Raw genomic sequence first — 13,147 nt, forward strand, 5'->3', positions numbered from 1 at the left:
TTTTGAGATGAAGTTTCACTCTTGCTGCCCAGGATGGAGTGCAATGGTGCCATCTCGGCTCACGGCAACCTCCGCCTCCTGGGTTCAAGTCATTCTCCAGCCTCAGCCTCCTGAGTAGCTGGAATTACAGGCATGTGCTACCACACCCAGCTAATTTTGTATTTTTAGTAGAGACAGGGTTTCTCCATGTTGGTCAGCCTAGTCTTGAACTCCCAACCTCAGGTAATTGCCTGCCTCAGCCTACCAAAATGCTGGGATTATAGGCATGAGCTACCGCACCCAGACTGCTTCCTTTTTCTTCATTGTCCTCTCCATCCTAATGTCTAGATCTTGGATGTAAGGGCTGGAAGTGTAGCCATCACCCAGGACCAGATTGCTTGACTACAAAATAACAAGGAGCTAGAAGGAGCCAGGGTCCCAGCCCCCCAGGAGCTAGAAGGAGCCAGGGTCCCAGCCCCTGCACCCTTGCTGGATGGCCTTTCTCTGGGCTTTTACATCAGAGAGAAAGGAAGTTCTGTCTCATTTAAGCCACCATTATTTTAGGTCTGCTGTTAGAGCAACTTGAATGCTAACTGGTACTAAGTGTTTGAAGCTGCCAGAGCTGAGGCAGAGAAATGACCCTGCTTCCCCTCCAGGCTCTGAATGACACGAGGATGAGCTCTAGAAATGTGGAACTGAGAAGGCAGCAACCTCACAAAGGCTGCCCAGAGATGGTGAGGCTGGGAGCTCCCAGCAGCGGGCCTCATCTGTCTCCTGGATGCAGAGCTAGGGTAGGAGAGGCCCTCCCACCTGCCATCAGGTGGGAATGGCTGATGCTCTGCAGGGAGACAGACAACCCATCTGAGCACAGACCTTATCCAAGGGCTCTGCCTGTTATTCCTGGGAGACCCTCCCTTTGTGCCATGGCCCAGCTGCCCACCCCCACTGCAGAGCAGGGGCTCTGGTTGTCTCCCTCCCCCTGCCCATCAATGGGATCCTAGCAGTCCTAAAGTGCCCACCCATCCCCCATCAGCTGTCTTCCCTGCAGCTGTCCAGATTCTCTGAAAACAGGGAGAGCAGTCTTAGTGCCAAGGAGGGTGACAACCGGAGGAAGTCTTGCCAAGTCCCTTCTCCCAACACAAAAGCGTGTCACTGGATTGCTGTGATTATCTGAGGGAACTTCAAGGGTAATTATGGCCATTTACAATATGCCTGAAAGGGCTGAGTGCCTCCAGGAATAGCAGGGAGTAGAGGAGGAGGGCTCAGGGTGTGCTTCTCAGGAAGGCTCTCTGCCCCCGCAGCTGGTGGGGACATGCAGCAGGGACCCATCCAGCAGTGCTGGTGAATGGACAGGCGCCTGGGGGGGCAGGAAAGGGATCCAGGAAGTCCCAGCCTCTGACCGCCCACCTGGAAGAATGCAAGCCCAAGCCCAGGCCCAGCATGCACGGTAAGGAAAATCCAGGGTGCAACATTCGTGGCCCACCCTCCAGACACTTCCTGCTGATCTAGAACCAAGCATGCGTTAGGGTTTGGTCAACAGCTCTCTCTCTGGACCTGTTGGGGGACTGGACCCTCTCCTGGAACACCCATAGCTCTCCCCTTGCGGGCAGCTCTTGAACTTTATAATCTCCCAGTGAACTAGGACACACCCTGCTTAAAATTCCTGACCTGATTCCTAACTGCCTCCAGGAGAGGCCCAATTCCAGAGCTGGGCAAGTGGGTGACGAAGGTACTTTCTGGGCCTGCCTCTAGGGCATGACTTTCTCGGGTCCACCTCATCACTGGGCTCCTGCTCCCTGAACACACCATGCACACTCACACCCTAGGCCCAGGTTCACCCTTGATCCCCAGCCCTCGTCTTCCACTCCTAAAAATTTAAGATAGATGTTAAGACTCAATTAGGATGCTGACTGGTGGGGGCAGCCACAGCAGCTACTATTCCCTGGTGACCAGCAGGCTGGTCCCATGCTAAGTGCTCTGCAGACATCATCCCAGCTATCCTGACCCCTGACCCTGTGGCTGAACCAGGTATTACCCACATCTTCCAGAAGACTAGCAGAACTCAACTGATTGACTTTTCAGAGACCACACGGCTAACAAGAGCCCAGACTGGGACCCACATTCAATATGCCTCCCTCCAGAGCCTGTGCTTTTAGCTCTGAAAGGCCTCTCAGTGACACCTTCTCAAATCTCACCCAAACCTGTCACTCTTCGAATGGACTTGACCGGGACATGAGATGGCTGCTGGTCCACCACATTCTTCCACTAACTGGGCCTTCTCACGTTCTAATGTAGCCTCCTGCTCTTCACACAGGCAGTGTCTGACATGCACACCTTCTGGAAAGAGGTTGACTCCCCTTCCAGAACCAAAACATTTGGCCAAAACTTCACTCATGTCAGACTGAGGTGAACGTGACCCCAGGAGGGGATGTACAGCCCTTTCTTCCCAACTGGAATTTTGGGTGGATCCAGGAAGACAGTGCCAAGGTGGGGGAAGTGGACAGCAGACGCCAATCACGCCAGGTCCAGCTAATAAAGGCTGCTGGCGCGTGCTAAGAAAGACTGCCCACATGAGGCACCAGGATGACACCCCCACTCTCTACACCCACCAGTGTGTGAGGCATTCAGGGAAAGAGGCCCCGGGAGCCCTTCCGGACAGCTAAGTCCAGCAGCCAGCTCTTCCGCAGGGCACATTCCTTCAAGACAAAACCGAGGACTCACCCACTCTCCAGGCCAGGGTCCTCAGTTATGCCATTTCAGGTCCTTCTAGATCCAGGGCCCTCTGGCCATGGACATGAAAGTCCAGCTCAGGAGCCGGGGTGCCCGAGTCAGAGAGACCTGGCTGGATGCTGGCCTAGCCACCTGAATGCTGCGTGATGTGGGACATCTGGTAACCTCTCAGGGCCTCTCGATTCATCTGTAAAATGGGAAGGCTCAGGCCAGGTGCGGTGGCTTACGCCTGTAATCCCAGCACTTTGGGAGGCTGAGGCAGGTGGATCATAAGGTCAAGAGATCAAGACCATCCTGGCCAACATGGTGAAACTCGCTCTCTACTAAAAACACAAAAATTAGTCAGGCATGGTGGCATGCGCCTGTAGTCTGAGCTACTTGGGAGGCTGAGGAAGGAGAATCGCTTGAACCTGGGAGGTGGAGGTTGCAGTAAGCCAAGATCGAGCCACTGTACTCCAGCCTGGCAACAGAGCAAGACTCCGCCTCAAAAAAAAAAAAAAAATGGGAAGGCTCACCATGCCCACTTCTAAGAGTACCAAAAGGCAGAATACAGAGAAGGCCTAACCCAAAGCCGGGAAGACAACACATTCCCATAAATGGTGGTCTCAGACTCCGATGGAGATGGTCTGCCTCTGGGGCTATAAGCCAATTGGTACCCACTGGTCCCACCGGGCACCATCACAGGAAATTATACCTGAGGCCAAGTCACCATTCAGATCAGGGTTCAAGGCAGCCAGGTGAGGCCTCATCATGGTCTGTAGGGCAGGGAGCAGGGGCTGCCTCCTTGACCCCAGGATAAATCCTCACAAAGTTGAGGGCCCAGGCCAAGCACTAAACAAGAGCTGTCAGCAGGGCACACTTGGACCAAGCAAAGTGAACTAGAAGATTACTGTTAACATGAATCTTTTCACAAAGTCTTTCTCACATAAACAACTTGAAAATGCAGCCTTGAGTTCTCTGGCTGGGCCTGCCCCCCGGGGTGGGGAAGGGTCGGGGGTGAGTCCTCAGGGATAGGAGCCTGCAGCTGGCAGGGGAGGCACCACAGTGAAGAGGGAGGCCCCTGCCCTGGAGAACAGAGTGGACCCATGAGGTCCAGCAGCCGCATGACATCTCCACGTGTTTGATTAAAGGCCTTCAGTTTCTGTTTGTGTCCTCTACCCAGTTACATAACTCCACTCGCCTGCCTGCCGCTGAGCTGTCTACACATACTCCTGCTCTCCAGCCTCTGTGCTACCAGGACACTTCAATGTCACCCACAGGTTCAAGAGAGCAAAACAAAACCCTGAGAGCCCCTTTCCATGAGAGCACCCTGAGGGCCATTTCCTCACTGCTGGTCACAGAAAAATAAAAGGACCTCCCCAGAATGACTGTCCCATGGAATCCAAATGCTTCCTGCCACAACGCACTTAAAAAGACAAGACCCCTCTCTCTCTACCTCAGGCCATGGCCACTCTGTGACCACAGAGGTGGCTGCCTGGCATGGATGCGGGGCCACACATGTCCCTACCTTCCATGTAGGCCTCAATCTTCCGGATGAGCTCGTAGGACTTGGAGCGGTCAAGCAGGGTTCTGATGGCAGGGAGCGGGTCCAGGATGATGGTCTCGGGGTGAGCATCGATGTACTCCTGAAAGGGAATCACACTGCTCTGGTTAGAGCAGGGGTCATGCCAGGCAGCACCTCCCCCTTCGCGCCCTCTGCACGTCCATTCACTCCTGTCCTGCCCTCCAGCCCCAGCTTTGGTGGAGGGTGGTGCGTCCCAGCGCTGGGGCGCTGTGAGCAGTCACCTGGAGATCTGAGAGGAGGCCTGACCAGGCCATACTCAGAAATACAGCCTCACACAGAAGACAGCAAGGAAACCAGAACCAGGCCCAGGGCAGGCCGCCTGACTCCAGACAAAGCCTCACCCGGAAGCAGATCCGCTCCAGGCACTGGCTCCTCTCTCTGGGAGTGGCCTCCCCGCACCCCATGCTCACAGGGACTCCGAGGCAGGGCCAGGAGAGTGGGATGATGCCAGGAGTCATCAGCGTGCATGAAGGTGTGGCTGAGTGAAACTCGCCACAGGGTGGGCACCAGCCACCCAACACTCAAGTACTTCACTTCCATACCTACCAGCTTCAGGGTAGGCACGGAGGAAATGTCACGAGAGAAACCATGACAAAAACAAGTCTCTAAGAAACTTCCAATCTTCTTAGAGGAATAACCCTACCTTACATTGCAGGGAAGGCACTACTGCTCGGAACAGAACTCAATAAAATAATGGGCAGAGCCCCATGCCACCCTGGGGGGCCCCAGACCAACCCGGCCGACACAGCAAATGAGGTCACCCTCTGCTCTCAACACCCATGATTCTAAGGACAAAACTGGAATGCTGACGTAATAAGAGTGGGGTCTCAGGGAAAAAGCTGGCCTGAAGAAGCCTCAACCAGCTGCTGCAGGTTGGATTGTGTCCCCCAAATATACGCTCAAGTCCTAACCCTTCAGCACTTGTGAACGTGGCCTTATTCATAAGGACACAGGGTCTTTGTGGATGGAATGGAGTCAGGACGAGGTCATGTTGCCTGTGAGTGGGCCTGAATCCCCTGGCTGGATTTCTTAGAGAGAAATCTGAACACAGACACAGCGGGGAGGCTGTGTGGAGACAGATGACTGCAGTGACCTACCAGCTCATCACACCCACTTCTAAGAGCATAGAAGGGGAGAATACAAGGAGAAGGCCTAACCCAAAGCCAGGAACACAACACATCCCCGAAAAATGGTGGTCTCAGACTCCCACACAGACGGTCTGCCTCTGGAGCTGTGAGCCAAATGGTACCCACTGGTCCCACCAGTCACCATCACAGGAAATTATGCCTGAGGCCAAGTCAGATCAGGGTTCAAGGCAGCCAGGTGAGGCATCAATCGTGGTCTGTAGGGCAAGGAGCAGGGGCTGTCTCCTTGACCCCAGGATAAATCCTCATAAAGCCTGAGGGCCCAGGCCAAGCTAAGGAGGCCTGAAGGTGCCCACCACCACCAGGAGCTGGGAGAGGGGTAGGGAAGCTTCGCCCTCAGGGCCTCCGGAGGGAGCCATGGCTGATGCCCTGACTGGAGCCATTGGCTCCCACGGCTGGGAGAGGAGATTCCTGTAGTGTTAAGCCTCTGGGTTCGTGAAACTTGGTGACGACAGCCCCAGGAAACCGATGTGCCAGCATAATTACTCCGCCCAGCCAGCCCCCTTTCCCTCTGCTCACCCACTCCATAGCCCGTCAGTGAGGTCTCCACAGGCCAGGGAAATACACCCCAGTGCTGCCTTCCTAGTGAACCTTATCGACAGAAAGAAAGCCATTTGGAATCATTTTTCTTCAGTAAACTTATTTTGGTCCCAGTGACCACTTTTAAGAGCACTCAACACAAAAGCCAGAGACTCACATTCCCACTTCTGCTCTGAAATCAGTCTCTCCTTGTGTTTCGTGGCACAGTTTCTGGCCCTGGGCTCCTTTCTGTCTTTCTGAGTGTTTAAAGACTTCCTCTGGCCTCAGTGGTGGCTGCATAACCTAGGGGAGTCCTCACGTTCCAGTCCTCACGCCTGTGACGGTCCTCATCCCTTCACCATCCTCTCCTTGCACATGAGTGCGAGGGCCTGGATGCAGGGCAGAAGCTGGCGTCACAGCTCCCTCCGACTGTCAGCAAGCCACTCGGCCACCGACCCATTGCCTGTAGACAGTGAGCCAGGCACTGATGCAGGAAAGCCCACATCTGTCACCCACACAGAGTGTGGGAGCTAGCCGAGGAGTCTCCCTCAGGAAGGTTTTATCCAGAGCCGCCCTGGGGCCAAGCGACCATGCCCAGTGCCTCTCTCCTGACCGTCTCAGCCTCCCCCAAGGGCCTGCACTTGATCCCCCGTCTCATTTGGGGGCTCTCCATGAGTAACCACCCCTCTTGGCACCATTCCTTCGTCAGAGCTTGTTCTTTTTAACGCAGTCCACGCTTCCATGAGAGCAGGTCATTCATGAAGCCCTCCTTGCCAAGACTCACACATACATATGAAATCATATTCATATCCCAACAGTAACAGCTGGGTGCAGTGGTGCAAGCCCGTAATCCCAGATACTTGGGAGGCTGAGGTGGGAGGATCACTCAGGCCCAAGAGATTGAGGCTGCAGCAATGCACAATGGTGCCACTGCACTCCAGCCTGGACAGTGGAGTGAGACCCTATCTCCAAGAAAGAAAGAAAGAGAAAGAAATGTCAACATTAAAAGGCCATCTACTCAAGAGACTTCACATCACTGACAGTGCTCAGGGCATTACGTGGGGTGCAGCAGATACTCAAACGACCAGAAGCTTTCTCCGCTTCACTCCACTGGATCTGTAGTCCTGGCCAGCAGTTCATGTCCTCAGTTACAAGCTAAAGGCACTCAGCTGTCCTCCCTCCCCTCGCCTAAATGCCCCAGGAAGCAGCTTGGGGTAGTGGAAAGGCTATGTGACGGGGAGTCAAGAAGCACAGGTGCCTGGTGTTGTCACCTCTCAGAGTCACCTTTGGGCACGTCACTTGGCTTTTTAGGGTCTCAGTCTCCTCATCTGTGACAATAAGAGTACTGCAGATGACCTTAAGGTCCTTGTAAAGATGGCCTCTAGTTCTAAGGTCAAAACAGACTGAGAGAATGAAGAATGTGTTTGTAAAAGTAAACTTGAAGGCTGCATAGAGGAGCTGTTCTAGAATGGGACAGATCACTTTCTAGAGGCATTCCAGGTAATGGGAGGGCCACCCACGCACTTGTGCCTGCCTTCCAAAAGGAGCCTATCAGTCAAGTGCATGGAAGGGATGACGCAATTCTCCCTCTGCAACTGAGGCCGCTTAGAACAGACATGCTCCTTCCCCCCTTCAAAGTCCCAAGAATAGTATCCGCTCAGCTCTGAACAACATGAGGCTGATTCCGATTCCATGTTTATGCATTAGGACAGTGACCTTTAAAGAGAGAACTGAGATTCATTAAGACACGAAGTTATGCCAAACTCATGAGGGAAAGAGGCTACATGAAGGGGAAAATATCTGACAAGCAGGCGCCAACAAGCTTTTGACTGGGGATGAAAGCTTCAGTATTAACAGAAGAATTCTTCCTAAACACAATCTCTTCTGGGATGGGGACAGAGAGGGCAGAGTTTTTCCAGTCACCCTGCTATCCACAAGTGGACTTTGTGCCAGGCTTTCCAGCTTATCTATTATGCGGAGGTCCTCATGCATTTTTCACAAGTCTCTCAGAATTACCAAACTGCTGGGCGGGTAAGCACGCTGTACGGTTTTATCACCACTCAGAGGAAGACAGGCACAACCGTATCCATGGCAAACGGTAAGCACACGTTCCCTTGCAGGGCCTGCTGGCTGAAGGATGCCAAGAGTGGATCCTGGAGCCAACAAGGGCAGCATGGCTCTCAGCAGAGACATCCAGCCCCCACAGGGATGACGGTTGGAACACACCTGGGGTGGAGCCTCACGGTGCCCGCCCACAGCATAAGCTCTCTCCAGCTTTTTAGATATCCCCAGCCCATGGAATGATGCCAACAGGGACAACCGGGTCTCTGCAAAACTGCCACTGAGAATCTGAGCGGAATGAAATGAACGTCAGAGAGACTCTTTCCTCCTTTGTCCTTACAGCCAGGAAATGGGCAAGGAGTGAGACACAGGGATTTGCTCTCTTCTAATGGAAAATGCTATCAGGGTCCCGAGTCTGGAGTTAACCCTCTGAGACTCGTCCTGGGTAAGGTCCATTCTGAATAAAGCCCTGCCCGAAGCAACTGCTGTGGGCATCACAGAGATCACGGATGTGAAGGGAGTTTGTAGACACAAAAATGAAAGGATTCTCATTACCTGCAACACCTGGGCTCCTAGGGCCAAACCTGACACAAGGTCTCTGGGCTCACCCTGCCTTGCCCCATGCAGCTGACCCCAGGGGAGCTTGCTGTGCCCATGGAAAGGGGCTGCAGTTCTGGCCCATGCTCACCCTCCCGCTGTTGCCTGGGGTGCAATACAACCTCCCACCCCCAACCCCACCGGCAGCCCAGGTTCCAGGCAGCAATCTTCCAGGGGATTCATTTTTCAGAGGTGCAACTCGAAAATGATTTACAGATTAAATAAGATGTCTGGGATATGTTTCAAAACAATCTGGGTCAGGGGGCAGGGAAAGAAGCAGGTCAGGGGGCAGAGACAGAAGTAGGTGAGGGACAGATGCAATAAGAGTAGCCAAAGTTGCTGACTCATGAGGCTGGGAGGTGGTACCTGGGAGCACGTTGTGGCATTCTCTCTTCTCAAACATTTTTCATTTTCCATAACACAAAGTTTGTGGGGAAATAGGAGGCAGGTAACCAGATCTTCCCCTTCTACCCTGCTCTCCTAGGTGTGCCAGAACTGGATTCAAACACCAATACTATCTTTCAAGAAGAAACAAGGGGCAGCTACCCAGATGGGAAACACAATGAGAGATTAACTATAGTAAGAATAATAACAATAAATAAAAATGATCATAATCAGTAATTACATAAAAATAAAAGCAGTGGCCACTTACCTGCGACTTGCTATATGCACACTGCTGGATAAACTGGATTTCAAACACTGCTTCTTATAGTCTCTTGGGTTTTTTTTTTCCTGTATCACTATTTTGTATTAAAGTCTTTCATATAACACTGCTTCTTTTCATATCAAAACCCTATTGAGTAAGAGCCCAAACTATAAAACTTTTAGAAGAAAACATGGTCATAAATCTTCATGACCTGCGATTAAACAACAGTTTCTTAAATGTGACCCCCAAAAGCGCAAGTCAGAAAAGGAAAAGAAAACAGATGAAGTGGACATCATGGAAACTGGAAACCCTGTGAGTTCGAGCCCCCACCTGCCTTGGGCCTGTGCTCTGAGGAGAGCCTGTGCATGGCCCACATGGCAGAGACCCCAGGGCCCGCACTGCCTCCCTAAGCCAGCAGGGACAGCTGTGCACAAGACAAGTCCAGGCAGGTCTTGTAGCACCTTCCGTATTTGTGGGTCCCCCACAGCACGGTGAGGGTGGCAGGGCTTCTCCCCATTTTTCTCAGGACCCCGAGACTCTGAGAGGTTTTGGTCAGAGACAAAGTCCTAGGCTCTGGCCCTGCCCATCCTAACAGCTTGCTCCTTCACTCAGAACCCAGGGGCTGAAATTCTGCCCACTGGGCTGTCTGGCCAGAGCGCCAAGAAGGTACAGGGTAACCTCCATGGCAGGGCTGGGAAGGTTCTGCTCCACAGGAAATCTCTCCTCCAGTGGGTGGGGAGGCTGGAAGGGAGAAAAAGGCTCCACACTGAGCCTGGAAGCCCCTCCTCCTTGCCAGGCCTCAGCTCCCTTCTCTGTAGAGTGGGGGCTGATAGCATGAAGGGGCTGCATGCTGGGAGCTGGAGGCTCCCAGTCCTGGTTAATGGGGCCTTCCTCATTGTGAGCCCGGGCCTAACCTATAAATGGAGATTATGATTGTTCCCACCTCACAGGAGTTTTATTAAAAACAGCCTTACTCAGAGATCATTCACATACTATACAATTCACCCAAAGCAAGGGCTTCTGGAATATGAACAGTTGTGCAACAATCAGTTCAATGTAAGAACATTTTCATCAAGTCAGAAGAAAATCCCATTCCCTTTCACCGTCAGCCCCAAGTCCCAGCCTCTGGCAACCACAAACCTCCTTTCTGTCTGGGTAGATCTGTCTATTCTGGACATTTTCTTTAAGTGAAGCCGTGTGATATGTGGTCTTTCGTGACTGGCCTCTTTTGCTTACATCATGTTTTAAATGCATCCATGTCGTAGCGTGCGTCAGGTCTTCGTTCCTCTTTTTTCTTTTGAGATGGAGTCTCGCTCTGTCACCCAGGAGTACAGTGGTGCAATCTCAGCTCACTGCAACCTCTGCCTCTGGGGTTCAAGCAATTCTCCTGCCTCAGCCTCCCAAGTAGCTGGGACTACAGGTACACATCACCACGCCCAGCTAATTTTTTGTATTTTTAGTAGAGACGGGGTTTCACAGTGTTAGCCAGGATGGTCTCAGTCTCCTGACCTCATGATACGCCCGCCTCGACCTCACAAAGTGCTGGGATTACAGGAATGAGCCAATGCGCCTGGCCAGTGCTTTGTTCCTCTTTAAGACCGAATAGTACTTCACAGCATGGATGTAGCATATTTTGTTTATCCATTCATCACTGGATCACTCGATGGACATTGGGGTTGTTTCTACTTTTTGCTATTAGGAGCAATGCTGCTGTGAACGTACACATATAAATTTTAGTGTGAACATACATTTTCACTTCTCTTGGGTGTATAAATTGAAATGAAAATACAAAAGACCCCAAGATTTAGCTCCCCAGGCATGAATGTTTTAAATAATAATCAAAATGATCCACCACAGTATACAAGTGTAGCACTTTTCTGGTTTCAACAGGGGAAGTCACACAAAATATTCCATTTGATTCTCAGAGCAGCCCCATGGTTTACAGAGCAAACACCTCTATTTTTATTCCCATTTCATAACAAAGAAATCAAGTCTGAAAAGCAATGTGTCTGGCTCAAGGTCAAACAAAACCAGCTGGGGAGCTTTGCCAAAATTCAAAATCAGCCATTCCAGTGTCAAACCCCAGGCCTCTGCAGTGTACCTGGTTACCTACAGAAACACAGGCTCTGTGACTGAACTGCTATGAATCCCCAGAAAGGCTAGGCAGTACTTGAAAGCTAAACGCTGGCGAACTCTACAAAGCTTGGTCAGACAGGTCTGGAATCGCACAGGGGAGCTCCCAGCAGGCAAGCCTCCTACATGGTCTCCAGGCAGCCTCCACTGCAAAGCCGACCTCCTGGGCAGTCACAGGTCAGATGTCTAGAGAGTGACGCAAACAGGAACTCCACAGTGGAGGCAAGCCTGCCCCACTACCCGCAGGAAGCCCTCACCCTCCAGGGACGGAAGGCCAGGGAGCAGCGTGGGTCACATGAGGAAGGCGTGACAGGCAGAGCGGGGTGGGCGAGGTCAGGCCACAGGGGCCATGCTGCATGTGAACCTGAAGGCTGGATGGAGGCACAGGAAAGCCTTCAGGGAAAAGTTCAGAATTAGAGAGGAGTTTCAGAAAAATCCTGCCAGCCAGGAGCAATGTGAGGGACTAGGCTGGAAGCCACGAATAGAATAAAGGTTTGAGAGCACCTGGGTATTATCAGAGAAAACCCATCTCCTGATTTATTAACTTGCCTCTTTCCTTCCTCCCAAAAGCCAGTGTCCCTGTCCCCCACCCTGGGGAAGAGATATCACATGGGAGGACAGGAACACAGGGGCTGGGGCAGGGAGCTCACAGCCCAAGGCCGAGGAGGGGGTTTCCTCCCACTAGTCTGTTTGATCTGTCCTTGTTGCATGTGGCATTGGTGTCCTCGGGCTGTGAGAACGTGATTTCTGAATCCCCGTGTACAGTTAAGACTTTACGGTGGCCCCGTGATACCCTCATTCCTGGTGCTCATGTTCTTGCATAATCCTCTCCTCTCAGGTGAGGGGAACCTGAGGCCCCAACCAGCAGAAGGCATCATTTCTGGGCTCACATTACATAGTATAAGACTCCAGCCTCCTGCCCTCTTGCTGCTGCTGGTTTTGAAGACACGAGTGCCATAAACCCAGTAGCCATCCTGTGCCTATGTGGCACGGACCTACAGGTGCCCCTGGACACTGTGGGCAGCCTCCTGTAGCTGTAAGGAAATAGATTCTGCAATGATCTGGGGGAAGCAGAACTCCCGCCAGCTGAGCCTCTGATGAGATCTGGAAGGAAAGGACCCACCTAGGCTCTGTCGGGGTGTCTGACCTACAGATACAGAGAGATGATAAATGCGTGCTGCTTTCAGCTGCCACTTTTGTTACCCAACAAAGGAAACCCACACAGACCCTGACTGCTGTTTCGGTGCACAGGCCAGGTGTGGAAGGCAGGAGATGCCACATGCCATAGTTTTCACAGGTGCTGGAAACAGGCGCTGCTACGAGCTGACAGTAAAATGAAAAAGAAAAGGGAAGGCCCCCGAGAGGAGCAGGGAGCTGTGAGTAGCTCTGGGGAGTGGCACTGCTCTCCTGCTGATATGGTGCCAGGCAGGTGGTGGACTAAAAATTCATCAAGCTTGCTCACTTACAGATATGTACAGTTTTCTATGTGTATATTACACTTCAATTTAAAAAAAACAATGCTGGGCACGGTGGCTCACGCCTGTAATCCCAGCACTTTGGGAGGCTGAGGCAAGCAGATCTCTTGAGATCAGGAGTTTGAAACCAGCCTGGTCAACATAGTGAAACCACTCTCTACAAAAATACAAAAATTAGCTGGGTGTGGTGGTGCATGCCTGTAATCCCAGCTACTCAGGAGGCTGAGGCAGGAGAATCGCTTGAACATGGGAGGCGGAGGTTCCAGTGAGCCGAGATGGTACCACTCCAATCCAGCCT

At 52.3% G+C, this 13,147-nt stretch overlaps 1 protein-coding gene across 6 annotated transcripts in view; it reads right to left on the bottom strand.

The window, feature by feature from the left end:
- The window catches only part of ITPK1 (inositol-tetrakisphosphate 1-kinase), a 179,998-nt gene that overhangs the window by 49,725 nt on the left and 117,126 nt on the right, over positions 1-13,147 (bottom strand). For all 6 annotated transcript variants that reach the window (XM_037745171.1, XM_037745174.1, XM_037745170.1 and 3 more), the window contains one exon: positions 4,217-4,334. In XM_037745171.1, the coding sequence (XP_037601099.1) occupies positions 4,217-4,334 (118 nt within the window). The remainder of the gene's footprint in view (positions 1-4,216; positions 4,335-13,147) is intronic.

The sequence above is a fragment of the Cebus imitator genome, unplaced genomic scaffold (assembly GCF_001604975.1).
Source record: "Cebus imitator isolate Cc_AM_T3 unplaced genomic scaffold, Cebus_imitator-1.0 Scaffold193, whole genome shotgun sequence".
NCBI lineage: Eukaryota > Metazoa > Chordata > Mammalia > Primates > Cebidae > Cebus > Cebus imitator.